The sequence below is a fragment of the Diadema antillarum genome, unplaced genomic scaffold (assembly GCF_040938485.1).
Source record: "Diadema antillarum isolate AM-2024a unplaced genomic scaffold, OU_Dant_1.0 seq00000143_RagTag, whole genome shotgun sequence".
NCBI classification, from domain to species: Eukaryota; Metazoa; Echinodermata; class Echinoidea; order Diadematoida; family Diadematidae; genus Diadema; species Diadema antillarum.
In genome coordinates, this window is record NW_027271219.1 from 592,754 (window position 1) to 605,000 (window position 12,247).

The following is a 12,247-nucleotide window of genomic DNA, read 5'->3' on the forward strand; positions in this document are numbered from 1 at the left end:
AAAGCTTAAAGTCTGCTCTTTCAGAATATGGTCTTAACTAAAAATTCATGTCTGGTGACTTTTTGTTTGTTTTGAGGTGCAGGGTCACATTTGTAATTACCCTTTTATCTCCCATTTTTTAATTACTTTATCAGTGTGCTTCTTTACGGCTGCCAACTGAAAAAGACACATAAGGTTCAGTTGACTTGTAGGCAAATCTCAAGTGCGTTTACCTTCATCGTGGTACACTATAGGTATAAGGAGGTTGCATTAGAGCACAAGAAGGCCATTTGAGTTGGAGGTGAAAATGAGGAGAAAGAAATGCCAAAGAAGGTAGTAATGTGAGAGGTGCTATGGCGAATGATTAATCAGAGTAATATGCACAATGTCAGATCAACCTTTGAAGGCCAAATATGGTGACCACAATAACTGATATTGACGCCTCTTATTGGCCGAATTTAAATCTGCACGGACGTAAGTGCTCATATTCATAAATCGTATATAAGGCCTCTATTTTGTAAATCCATGGCACATAATCAACATCCTCAACTTCCAACACTACACGTTTTAAACTGTATAATAACCAATGGTCTTCATTGCATAACCACAAAAATGACTACATTTCAAGCATTCCTAAGTTAACCTTGGCGTCAAATGATTCAAGCAGTTAGAAGGCATTCATCATCAATATCATTCGATTTCAATCGTAACTCGTTTGTAGGCTAGTTCGAATTTTCCGTTTCTGCCATCACAATGACAGTCTTGCCCCGTGCGTGTCCCTGGGCCGAAAATTCCAAGGCTTCGTTTGTTTCCTCGAATGGAAATTCCTTCTGAACAACAGGCTTCACCTATTAAGAAATGTAAGGACCCCATTTGAAAAAACAACAACAAACAATCAAACAAACACACACACAAACAAATAAACAAAGGGTAAGTAGTTAGCAAACAAAACCGACGAACAAGGAATCAAAGAGACAAAGAAATGTGTAAAACATTTAAATTTGCCAAAAATGGATTTTTGCTAGTAAACGCTTTATATGTTTTCTGTCGCGTATTTACACTGTCTAAATCTGAGCAAACAAAATCATATGATCATTGTTTTCATCACACTTTTATTCATATTCATTTTCCGTAAATCATTCTGTCGTTGGGGTATGTTTTCACTCAATACAAAACGAAAAAGAAACAGGAGACAAAAACGTTTGTTTCTAGAATTCATTGGCGAATTAGTTGATTCTTATAGAAATTCTTAAATTGCTTGTCTTCATGGACATTATGATCAGAACAGGTGTGAAAGTCGAGAGGGTTATTCCAGTGCTGGACATAACAGAGTCCCACAGTGTGTTCACAATGTGTTCACATAGTCGGCTTGTGAAAACGCTCGAATATAATAGTGTGGAAATGATTTCACACTGTGTGTTTTTTTTTACAGGGTTCATATGCTAATATTCTGTTTCACACAGTGAATTAGTGATTTAAAATGTATTGAATTCAACGTTGTGAAGAGATTTCACAGTGCGTTCATTATTTGTTCACACTGCTTCAAATGGTCTTTCACACTGTGATACACTGTTCTTTCCAAAGGTAATCAACCTGTGTAACTCTACTGAAAAGAACACAGTGTCCCACACTGTTTTCACAGTGTGTTCATGTAGTCGACTATGTGAAAACGCTCGAATGTAACAGTATGAAGATGATTGCACAATGTGGTGTGGTTTTCACACAGAGTGTTCACATAGTAATGCTTTGTTTCACAGTGTGATTTGACGACTCACATTGTGTTCACACTCTTAATACGCTCCAATTTGACAGTGTGAAGAGATTTTACACTGTGTTCACAATGTGGTTATCATACTGTGTGACACTGTGTTTTTTTTTTTCCAGCACGGAAGGATGTTTGCATTCCAACATATCATGCTTTTATTGCATTTCTTTTTCACATTTATTATGCAAGAAAGAGAGAGCGAGCGAGAGAGAGAGAGATTTCTTGGCAAACCATGCCTTAATTTCCAAAACATTTTTCTTTTGTGCGTTCTGCTTTGATTTCATTTCCTTTTAGCTTTAAAAAAAAAAAACAACTGAGACACTAAAAAATTCTATTCTTTGCAATCAGCATAAAGTGAAGGTAATTTCAATTTGAAATGTTTTGAAGTCGTTTTTAACTATTAAATTTCAACAGGGCAACACATCTTCTCTTTTTGAACACTATTAATATGTCATACCTCTCCTTCTTCAATCAATTCAGCCACTTCTTCGAGGGCTCTGCCGTTTGGTTGGTTGAATGAAAAGGTGAATCTGCGGCCAGTGAAGAATTCCTGTTGAATAGGCCATGATGTGGACAGTCAGAAAAAAAAAAATTCATGTACATACTGGTGGTTCCTATATTCAAATTGTATATCGCGTATCAACAAATGTAATCCAAATTTAGAGGTCTACGGTCAAAGTTAAGAGCCGCATGATATTTGTGAGGAAAGGAGAACTCTTCTTTATCTTTATTGGTTACTAGTTTACTTGACAAAAGTCATGCATGACTGAGAACATCATTTTTAAAGGCAGCAATGACAAGTTGCACTTTTCCAAGCTTGAGTGTTATCATGAATGAGCATTGGAATCTTCATATCCGGGTTGTTGCATATTAGGCAGCTAACTCGTCGCAAATGCATCTTTACAGCTCCTGGAAATGACGAAGAGTCACACACACCTTATTCAGTTATTCGCCAAGTAGTCCCCGAAGAAAAAAAAAATTACAAGGTGTGAGGTTTCGGGATTTCGGTTGCCATTTAGTGCCTTGGTTGAGGGCAACGTTAAGTCTTTCTCCAAAAAGTTCGATCAGGCGATTGCTAACCGCGACAAGACGACGGGTTGGTGTACCTTGAGCCCACCAGATTAATCTGAATACAGTGTTCCGTGAACCTGTCGCACAAAATGTTTCTCCAGTTGCAGTACAATGTCTTCATTGAGTATGATAAGCAGATGAGGGTACATGTTACCATTCACTTTCCTTCAGACGAAAAAGGTGCGATTACCTGGCCACTCCCAGACGAAGGCCAACCCACAAAGAACATAATTTTTTCTCTCTTCATATCTTAGACATGGTATGGTCGCTGCGTGCTACGTGTTAAAAAGGCAGGTGGCCATGTTGAACGTTATGAACCATAAATATGTGATTTAAGGTAAATTTAATGCAGTACATTCTTGTGGTATACTTTTGGATAGCGTACGAGTTCAAAGCATATTGTTATTATGATATATAATTTCATAAGTGATCATGCACATCATAGTAAGGAATGCAGCTGCATCAGTTTGGCAATGATACGTTGCTCAAATATCTTACCTGCATTTTCCAGCCGAGTATAAGGAAGGTGTTCTGAAGCGTTCCGAGGAACTTTCCATGTTTCTTTAGGTTGAGAAAAAATGGCACGACAATAGTGACAATACGCCCTCTCGCGGCAAGGGCCGACTGCGTCAGTTGAAAGTAAGCCGGGCCAAGTGTGTCGAAGATCACATCGAACCTTCAGAAAAATTAGAGTGGAAGACAAGGTGTTATGATTATTTATTTGTCAGTGTTTATTTTCCTTCATCCTTGTGATACATTTATTGTGATTTTTTGACGTTGTTTTTGCTTCAAGTTTTTAAATCTTTCACGAATGATTAATTCTGCAAAAAGTTGATTATAAGGTATTATTAACAAGCTGATCTTCTGATACGAAATAGAAGTGTCCAATTTTACACAATAGCATTGATATGATCGTTTATATGCCTGCTCATCATTCAAGCACAGGTAATACCTACAGAGCACTCTGTAGCTTGACCAGAAATGGGCACTTCTACTCGAGTTACATTCGAAAAGAAATAAAAAACAAGTATCATTTCACGTATACTAGTAGTTTCACGCGTGTTATGAGTTATCGGATGAATGAATACTTACGTTTGTTGACAAAAGACGCATAAATGAATATAAGTAATAATGTTCTTGTTTCTTTGGTATCGCTAAGATATCTTCTTAGCAATGGTTTCATCTTGCTCTTATTTTGTTATTACGAAATTTGCTCCTATCTTGTTATTACTGCAACAAACTAAACTGTGCAAATGATTGTGATAAATTTGATTTGATTTATGCGCTGATTTTTAACTGTTCTATTTTCACTTTTCATTAATTTGTTAGACACTGTTAATACCTACTGACAAGAATTGTATGTCTTTGATATGTATTGAAACCTCTGAAAATCAACGCCTGCTGAAGGGCTTCCAACTCACAAATGGAATATAGTATCTTCTGAAAGAAAATCATATATATCATATCATATCATATCATATATCATGATCATATATCATATCATGTCATATCATATCATATCATATCATATCATATCATATCATAATCATATACGGTTCCATGACATTTGCCCTTCTTCTTCTTCTTCTTCTGATTAAGTCTGCCTCCTTCAATAGACTGAAGATTCTTGCAGACTGGTGCTATTTACATTATAATACAATTTATTTACAGATATTTACAAGCACATAGAAAATTTGACGAAAATACTAGCCACTGTGATCAACCGTTAGACGGTTTCGAAATGATCCCACAGATGGCGCTGAAACAATTTCTGACGACAGGGAATTCCAGTTCCTTACAGTTCTTGGGAAGAACGAATGGCGATGCGATTCAGGTCTCGAATATGGTACCTGGTAGGAGTGTGGTTGCGAGGCTCTCGTTAACTGAGTAGCCTGTTTCATGATATAGTCCTGTGCTGAAAGAGGAGTGAGATTATTGTGTATTTTGTACATCATAATTAGCCTGTCATTTTCTCTGCGCTGTTCCAGAGTGGTCCAATTAAGTTCTTGTAGCATTTCGGTGACACTCGAGGTGTTATGGTAGCGATTTAAAGTGAATCGCGCAGCTCTTCTCTGGACCATTTCCACTTGGTGGATTAGGTTCTTGGTAGATGGGTCCCAAACTGTGGAAGCATACTCAACAATTGGTCGAACCAACGTTTTGTAAGCTGTGGCTTTAACATCAGATTTTATGCGAAGATTGCGTTTTAGAAATGCAAGCACGTTATTGGCTTTATTGACAGTATTGTTAATGTGTTGGGTCCACTTCAAATCAGAAGTGATGGTTACACCCAAGTACTTCACGGATTCAACAGATTTGCCCTTGCGACAATATTGCTCCCATGAAATATCTGCACGCTCAAAGCATAAATTCTACCCACAAACATAAGCCCAATTCTAATCCTGATCTTCGCATCGAACTAAACCTGAAACCAATCACAACCCTAACCCTAATAACTCTAACCCCAAGTCTTTGGAGACAACCCTGCTGGAAAGAACACAGTGTCCCACAGTGTGAGAAACACAGTGTGAAACACAGTGTGAACACAATGTTAAACAAAGCATTATTATGTGAACACTCTGTGAAAACCACACCACAGTTCTTATCTTCACACTTTTAGATTCGAGCGTTTTCACATAGTCGACTATGTGAACACACTGAACATATTGTGGGACACTGTTCTTTCCAGTAGGGACTAGGACGGGAACAATTGTCGCAGGAGCAAAAGTCGTGTCACCTATTACATTCAATCATGCCGATTAATTTCATGGTCTCATACAAAAAAAAAAAAAATGTTCAACCATTCATCGATGGATGTGGAAAGAAAATGTATGACGAAATCAAATTTGTGCAGAATGAAATACAGATGCATGTATTGATTGTTTTAAATGTTGAGAAGGACGGAGAGACTAATCAGCCATGTTATAAGCTACCAATTATCTTTTATTGGACAATGATCTGCTCTCATGCTAAGTTTTAAAGCAAACTCGAGTCTGCTAAGAGACGAGATAATTTACGTTAGTGATATAAGTTGAGATATATTTCAACTTATATATTTTGTTCATCGTGTATGAAAGACTTCCTTCGTCTCCTGTCTTCGTCTCGATTATACAGAGTAAAGTTAACGTTACGACAGAAATTCCTCTTTCAAAGTTTCCTTTATTCATTTTGTGTGGGTGTGTGTCTGTAACTCTGCTTTCCATGGGAATGGGCATAAGTTGACCCATTTCGGGAAAATAGTACTGTTTAAATAATGAGATATAATTTCCATTATGTAAAATCCTGTATTGTATTTTATATTGCAAGCCAAGGGCAAAGGTTAGAAGGTTAAACTTATTTGAAATTTTGAAGGTAGTACTTTGTGACCTATTTTAGTTGTTGCAGTTTCCTTGAACAATTTTATTTTTTCAATGTCATATACGAGGGTAGAATCACTGTGCAGAGGTAACGTTCAGACAAAGGGTAGATCATACTGTTTAAAATAAACGTAACGACAAAAATTCCTCTCTCGAGGTTGACCATTCTTCTAAATATACGGGTATCAAATAGCCCTTAAAAAATAGACCTACCCGTACAATAGTACAATTGTACTACCATCTATGCAGACGTAATATCATCAATGTTCACCTTAATAATGATATACGGAGATGCCTATCATAAAATGATAAAAACCCTCTGCAGTCTCTCCAAGGTTTTTTTTTTTTATGTGTATACTTTTTCATTTTTAAGGGAAGTTATAACGATGATCGAATTCCGTTTCTTCGTTTTCCTGGACTAAATTGACCATAAAGAGCCAACCTTTTTGATACTGTATATTAATGCATAACAACGGGTATATGGCTTTATTATCTCACTTCCTCTATTTTCTATTTCTTCCATGGCTGCTTTCTAGGAATGCCTCGTTCAATTACATACAGCTTTTCTGCACGTAAGGTACGCATAGAAAAACACTTCCTAGCCCCCTGGTATGGAAGGCTCGGAAAATGGTTTTATTGTAAACGTGTAATACCGTTACGCAATCTGCTCCCAAAGGCGGAGGAAGTTATTGTTTTTTTTTTCTGTAAAAATTTCAAAAAGGGAAGCATAGAATGATATAACAAACTCGTAGGTGCTTCAGAATATTAGCCATTTTTGAAGTGCAAATTTCAAGTCGTTGCACCCAGGATGGTTATATGAAGTAATTTCAGACACACACCTCTCCCTCTTAGACAAGGCCTCGCCAAGATTTTCACTGACGTAGTCGATGACGTCATCGGCTCCAAGACGTTCCACGAGTTGAACACCATTGGCTGCACACGTGGTTGTCACGTGACCGCCCCAGGCTTTGATCAGTTGGATTGCAAACGTTCCTATCCCGCCTGTTCCCGCGAGAATCAACACTCTTTAAAGAAATGAACAATGATAAGACAGCGTTTTTCTCAACCTTGCGTAAAATTGGGCAATAAACGGGCAATAGATATTGTCAATTCAAGAGACGGTACGGCCATATTCGGATCAATTTCCACTAACAATCTATGTGCATCATTTTTCAATGGATTTATCGCCTTTTGGTTGCAACCTCTTCATTGGAAGAGCTTGCAGCCAAATTTAAGGCGATACATCCATTGAAAAATGATGGATTTAGCGCCTTCTGGAAGTAAGTTCTTCATATACTGAATTAGTTTTCACAATCTGTACTTCTCTTTATCTTCAAATTATTCAATAATATGAACCGCAAAATGTATACTACAGGTATTATTTTTGTCGATGACGGAAATAATTGAAAGTGAATTGAATTGAAACATTATAAAAAGCCGCCCATAGCGTTCTTATCGTATTGTCATTTTCAATCGTAGCTGCTGTTCTTTTTTCGCCGTTGGTTCCTTTTTTTTTTCATATCTGTTGTTGCTTTTTCATACTAGCCAATAACACTAAAATCTATTGGGAAATATCATGAAGTGAATTATCAAATATCCATCTCTATAGAATTCAGTAAAATACATGAAAAGCCCACTTGCAAGTATTATCAAGGCATATCCTCATTATTTCAGCAAGTAGTCTCCAAATATTATGGCATTATTATCATGTTTTTCATTGTTCTCTGTCCTAAACCCAAGCATGCGAATAAACTACAGACACACCTTTTTCCAGCGGTAGTCTCAGGAGTCAGACCGCACTTATCCACCAGTGCTGCCCATGTGGTGCTTATGACGTAAGGCAGGGATGCGGCAGAAGAGTGGTCTAGAATACGCGGTTTCCTAGCCATCATGTACTCCTTGGCCAGCACAAACTCGGCAAACGTGCCGGGCGTGTCCCCGGGTCCGACGGACAGATAAACCTGATGGAGTAGAAAAAGTACTCTTCATAACACTAATTCCTATCATGATTTACTTGTAAGGTTTGTTTTTCTCCTTCTTCCTTTAAACAGATAATAACAGAAGAGGTATTGACTAGCCAAAGGGATCGAATCATAAGTATATCCTAAACTAAAGGAGAATTTTGTTGTAGGTCTACTTCGTATGAATACCAGTTAGAATAGTTGGCCTTTATATCCATAAGCAGAAAGAAGAAGATCAGATACTTTTCTTCCTGGCTGATTCACGGAAGCCTTACGTCGAGGTAAAATGTAGAAATGAAAAAAAGAAATAATAAAGATGATTAATGGTAACGTTTGAAAATACACTGATCCGTTACCCCTCTAAGTGTGCTGTCTCCGATGGGTGTTTTTCTTATTCTATTTTATTTTTTTAAAGGAAAGGTCCATTAGGTCTATTTTCAATTTTTGAACCCCCAATGACATGCTATAAAGTAGTGTTTAATACGGAACTGAGAAACATACTTCATCTCCGACGCTGAACTTCTTCACTGATGTCCCCACAGCTTCGACAATTCCAGAGCAATCCCGACCTAGTACAAAGGGAAGCTCAGCCCCACCGAACGGTAACTGAAAAACACAAGCACACAATAAAACAAGAACAACGAACTTACAAACAGATATGACATCCAAATTCATGAAATTAGCATCTACTCACAAATATGTCATCGTATATATTGTTGGTATGAAAACGAGAAGCCATTTTTGTAGGCAGCAAATGTAAACATTATATATATATATATATATATATATATATATATATATATGAAGAGTTTATTCGCAAAAACCGATAAGACCAGTTTTGAAGATTTTGAAGTAGGGTCTCTGTCATAAAGTACAAAATAATACCTTTTAAATTATATATTGGTCATTACATATAAAGGTACACTTTTGAAGTCATGGTCAAAAGAAGCAAAATGTTTCTTATTATTCTCTTTATTTTTCTTGACCTTTAACCCGTTGAGGACGAGTCCCGAGTATACTCGGGCAGGTGTCTATGGGAAATGCGTGTTGTAGCAAAATCAAATATCTCCATTTGGCAAATATGGACTTATTGGTTTTTGCGAACATACACTTCATATAATTATATATATATATATATATATATATATATATGTGTGTGTGTCTGTGTGTGTGTGTGTGTGTGTGTGTGTGGGTGGGTGCGTAATGGAAGATACGCTAACATCACACTTACAATCAATTTTATTGTTGTTGTTGTTTGGTCTTCTTCGACATGAAAATCAGCAGCTGCGTTATTGTGTTTGTTACTTGTTGCATTACAGAATGTGAGTCGGTCATAAGCACGCTCTTTTTTTTAACACGATCAAAATTTAGTACAACTAACAAAATAATGGATTGTTACACACACAAACAAACCACCAAACACACACACAAAATCAACAAAAATTTCAATGTTGTGTTTGACCACAATGTATTTGAATGCAATGCGTTGCACAAAACATAGGCCCATTTCAATGCAGCACGTAGGCAGAATACACCGGTTTTTCCCACATCATCTATAGAACAATGAATCTTTGTAAGCTGTCTATGATAAGTGAAATTGATCGACGAATTTCTTTCCAAAATACTTACATTTTGTCTTACATTATAAATGAATTCTTGACGGACGTGTTTTCTCTTTTTTGACTGTCAAGACACTAAGCTCTCCAAAATGAAAATTCTTATGAGAAAAGGGGGAATCAGGCAAAGGCAAAATACATATGCGTTCTCTTCAAAAAAAAAGTGTTAAATCCATTTCTGTTCCGTCCCTAATGGTTCTATACATCGAGAAGGATCCAGTTTGAATGAATTTGAATGAACTTTGAGCTGCCAGCATAAAGGCAAGATTGGCTGAATTTCCTATTGGCTTTCAAGATTACCTACATATCACTTGATTATTTGCTTTGAAATTTCATTTTGTAGGCAGGAAGGACACGGGAAGACTGAGGATGTGCAGAGATAAATCATGCCAGAAAAAAAAAAAAAATACGCGAAGCCACAGGAACCATTCCCACAAAAACATGTACGTGTTGTCAATCACCGTGCTAAACGTTCTGCAAGAAAACGTGCTTATTCGACAAAATCCCCCATGCTATTCTTTCCTTAAAATTGTCTCTATTACATTTTGATGGAGGCCAATGCAAGAAAATATATGGGAACATGTAAAATGAATGCAATCCAAAGGTTTATCCCTTTCCGACCTTACCACCAAAATTGGATTTAACACAGTTTGAAAGGAACACTTTACAATTGAGAAAACTTAAATAGATATGAAAGTAGATCAAAAAGATAGGCAGATGCATAGAGAGACATCCATTATACCCTAAGAAATAAAAATATTTATGAATAGGTACCGAACAATTGATTGTGTACACAATCTCATAGATCAACATATTCGATCTGCCCAGACAATGAAACATCCCACTTTACTATTCAACGCTTCCCTTGCATTAATGCTGGTAGTTCCTACCTAATGATTGACGTTTATATTAAGTAGAAACGAAAGGTTTATAGGTTTGATACTATGAAATTATTGCAGTGTACTTTGACCCAGTACTAATGTCGACCGTACTTTTATATTTTGATCGATCAAGTTAATGGATGCAATCTAAAATGTTTTCTATTCTCATTGGCATGTTTGCCTCCTCATGTTTACGGGTATACTGCAACCCACTTTATCCTGCAGGTCGAATAAGGGCGTGTCTTTAAAGAAATACCCTTAACTCACGGATGACTGTTAAAAATGAAAGGGATCTCTACTTATCAATACGTCCTTCTGCAATAATTTCAAGCACTATTCTGTTCTACTGGTTGATTCAGCAGAAGTGTGCATTTCGAAGAATGCCCCCCCCCCCAAAAAAAAATACATAAATCAATAAATAAATCAACCACTTCAACCGTCGTGTATGTATTAATATGGCAACAAACTAATATCTAGAGTTATTCCTTCTGCCAGATTTTCAAGGTGTTTTCATCCACTCTCCTGGGTGTTATTGAATTGACAGAAAAAAAAAATCTTGTGACGAACCTTTCTGCAAAGTATGTAAACTATTTATCCGTTTTAAACTCAATTGTGAATCTACAGAGAAGATACTCTCTTTAGTCGTGTCAAGGGGAAGAAAATTGCTGAAAAGCCAAAAAATGGTCTGAAATATCTAAAGAGCAACAATTCAATAACTTATGCAAATAGACTGCAAGAAAATGTCGGCCTTAAAAAACCTACCCCCCCCCCCCCAAAAAAAAAAAAAGACAAACAAACAAACAGAGGAAATGATATCATTTGCATGGGCTCTTCAGTACACCACCTCAACGTACACTGTAGTGCCCAATTTCATGGCAAGGTCAATTCTAATTGGGTTCAACGTCACAACCGCTTTCATAGGATTGAAATTCTGTGTGCTGGTTAAGAAGAACTGCTTTCGTGAGTTCCTTAGAGCAGTAAAGTAAAGAAATTGTAGGGAACAAGAACATTGGGTTGGCATGGCCGGAATATCGCTATGATTCAAGTTTGTTTGGGTTTTTTTAAGAGCAAAGAGTTCCTACGTGTCTAACCAATATCCTCATTAAAAGAAGAAAGAAAGAAAGAAAGAAAGAATGAGCAAAGAGTTCCTATAGGTGTCTAACCAATAACCTCATTAAAAGAAGAAAGAAAGAAAGAAAGAAAGAAAGAAAGAATGAGCAAAGAGTTCCTAGGTGTCTAACCAATAACCTCATTAAAAAAGAAAGAAAGAAAGAAAGAAAGAAAGAAAGAAAGAAAGAAAGAAAGAATGAGATCCGGTAGGACAGATTGCTACAGAAAGGGCAAAGAAGGGAGAATGATAGGCAAATGTGTCATTTTCATTGACAGATTGCAGTTATAATCAGCATACGAACACATAAAAAAGAAGAAAAGCGGAAACTCTATTGAAAAGTTATGAAAATGTTAAAATTTCTTTTGCAGGATTAGAATAACACCTGAACGCGCTGTTTTTCGTTTGTTTTCTTTGATTTCATTTCATCGTGGTTCAAATTATTGTGAATATTGGTTATTTGCTGAATGGACTTTGTCAGAGCATTGAACGTTACCTGTCGCGCTGCGC

The 12,247-nt window shown here is 36.8% G+C and overlaps 1 protein-coding gene across 1 annotated transcript in view; it reads right to left on the bottom strand.

Moving 5' to 3' along the window:
• Nucleotides 1-466: 466 nt before the first annotated feature.
• Nucleotides 467-12,247, bottom strand: part of LOC139727685 (reticulon-4-interacting protein 1 homolog, mitochondrial-like) — a 14,955-nt gene continuing 3,174 nt past the window's right edge. The window contains exons 2-8 of the mRNA XM_071638667.1: nucleotides 12,234-12,247; nucleotides 8,634-8,738; nucleotides 7,936-8,132; nucleotides 7,011-7,196; nucleotides 3,314-3,491; nucleotides 2,202-2,294; nucleotides 467-827 (exon numbers count right to left, since the gene is read on the bottom strand). The exon at nucleotides 12,234-12,247 is cut by the window's right edge and continues 303 nt beyond it. Of these exons, the coding sequence (XP_071494768.1) occupies nucleotides 702-827; nucleotides 2,202-2,294; nucleotides 3,314-3,491; nucleotides 7,011-7,196; nucleotides 7,936-8,132; nucleotides 8,634-8,738; nucleotides 12,234-12,247 (899 nt within the window). The 3' untranslated portion in view covers nucleotides 467-701. The remainder of the gene's footprint in view (nucleotides 828-2,201; nucleotides 2,295-3,313; nucleotides 3,492-7,010; nucleotides 7,197-7,935; nucleotides 8,133-8,633; nucleotides 8,739-12,233) is intronic.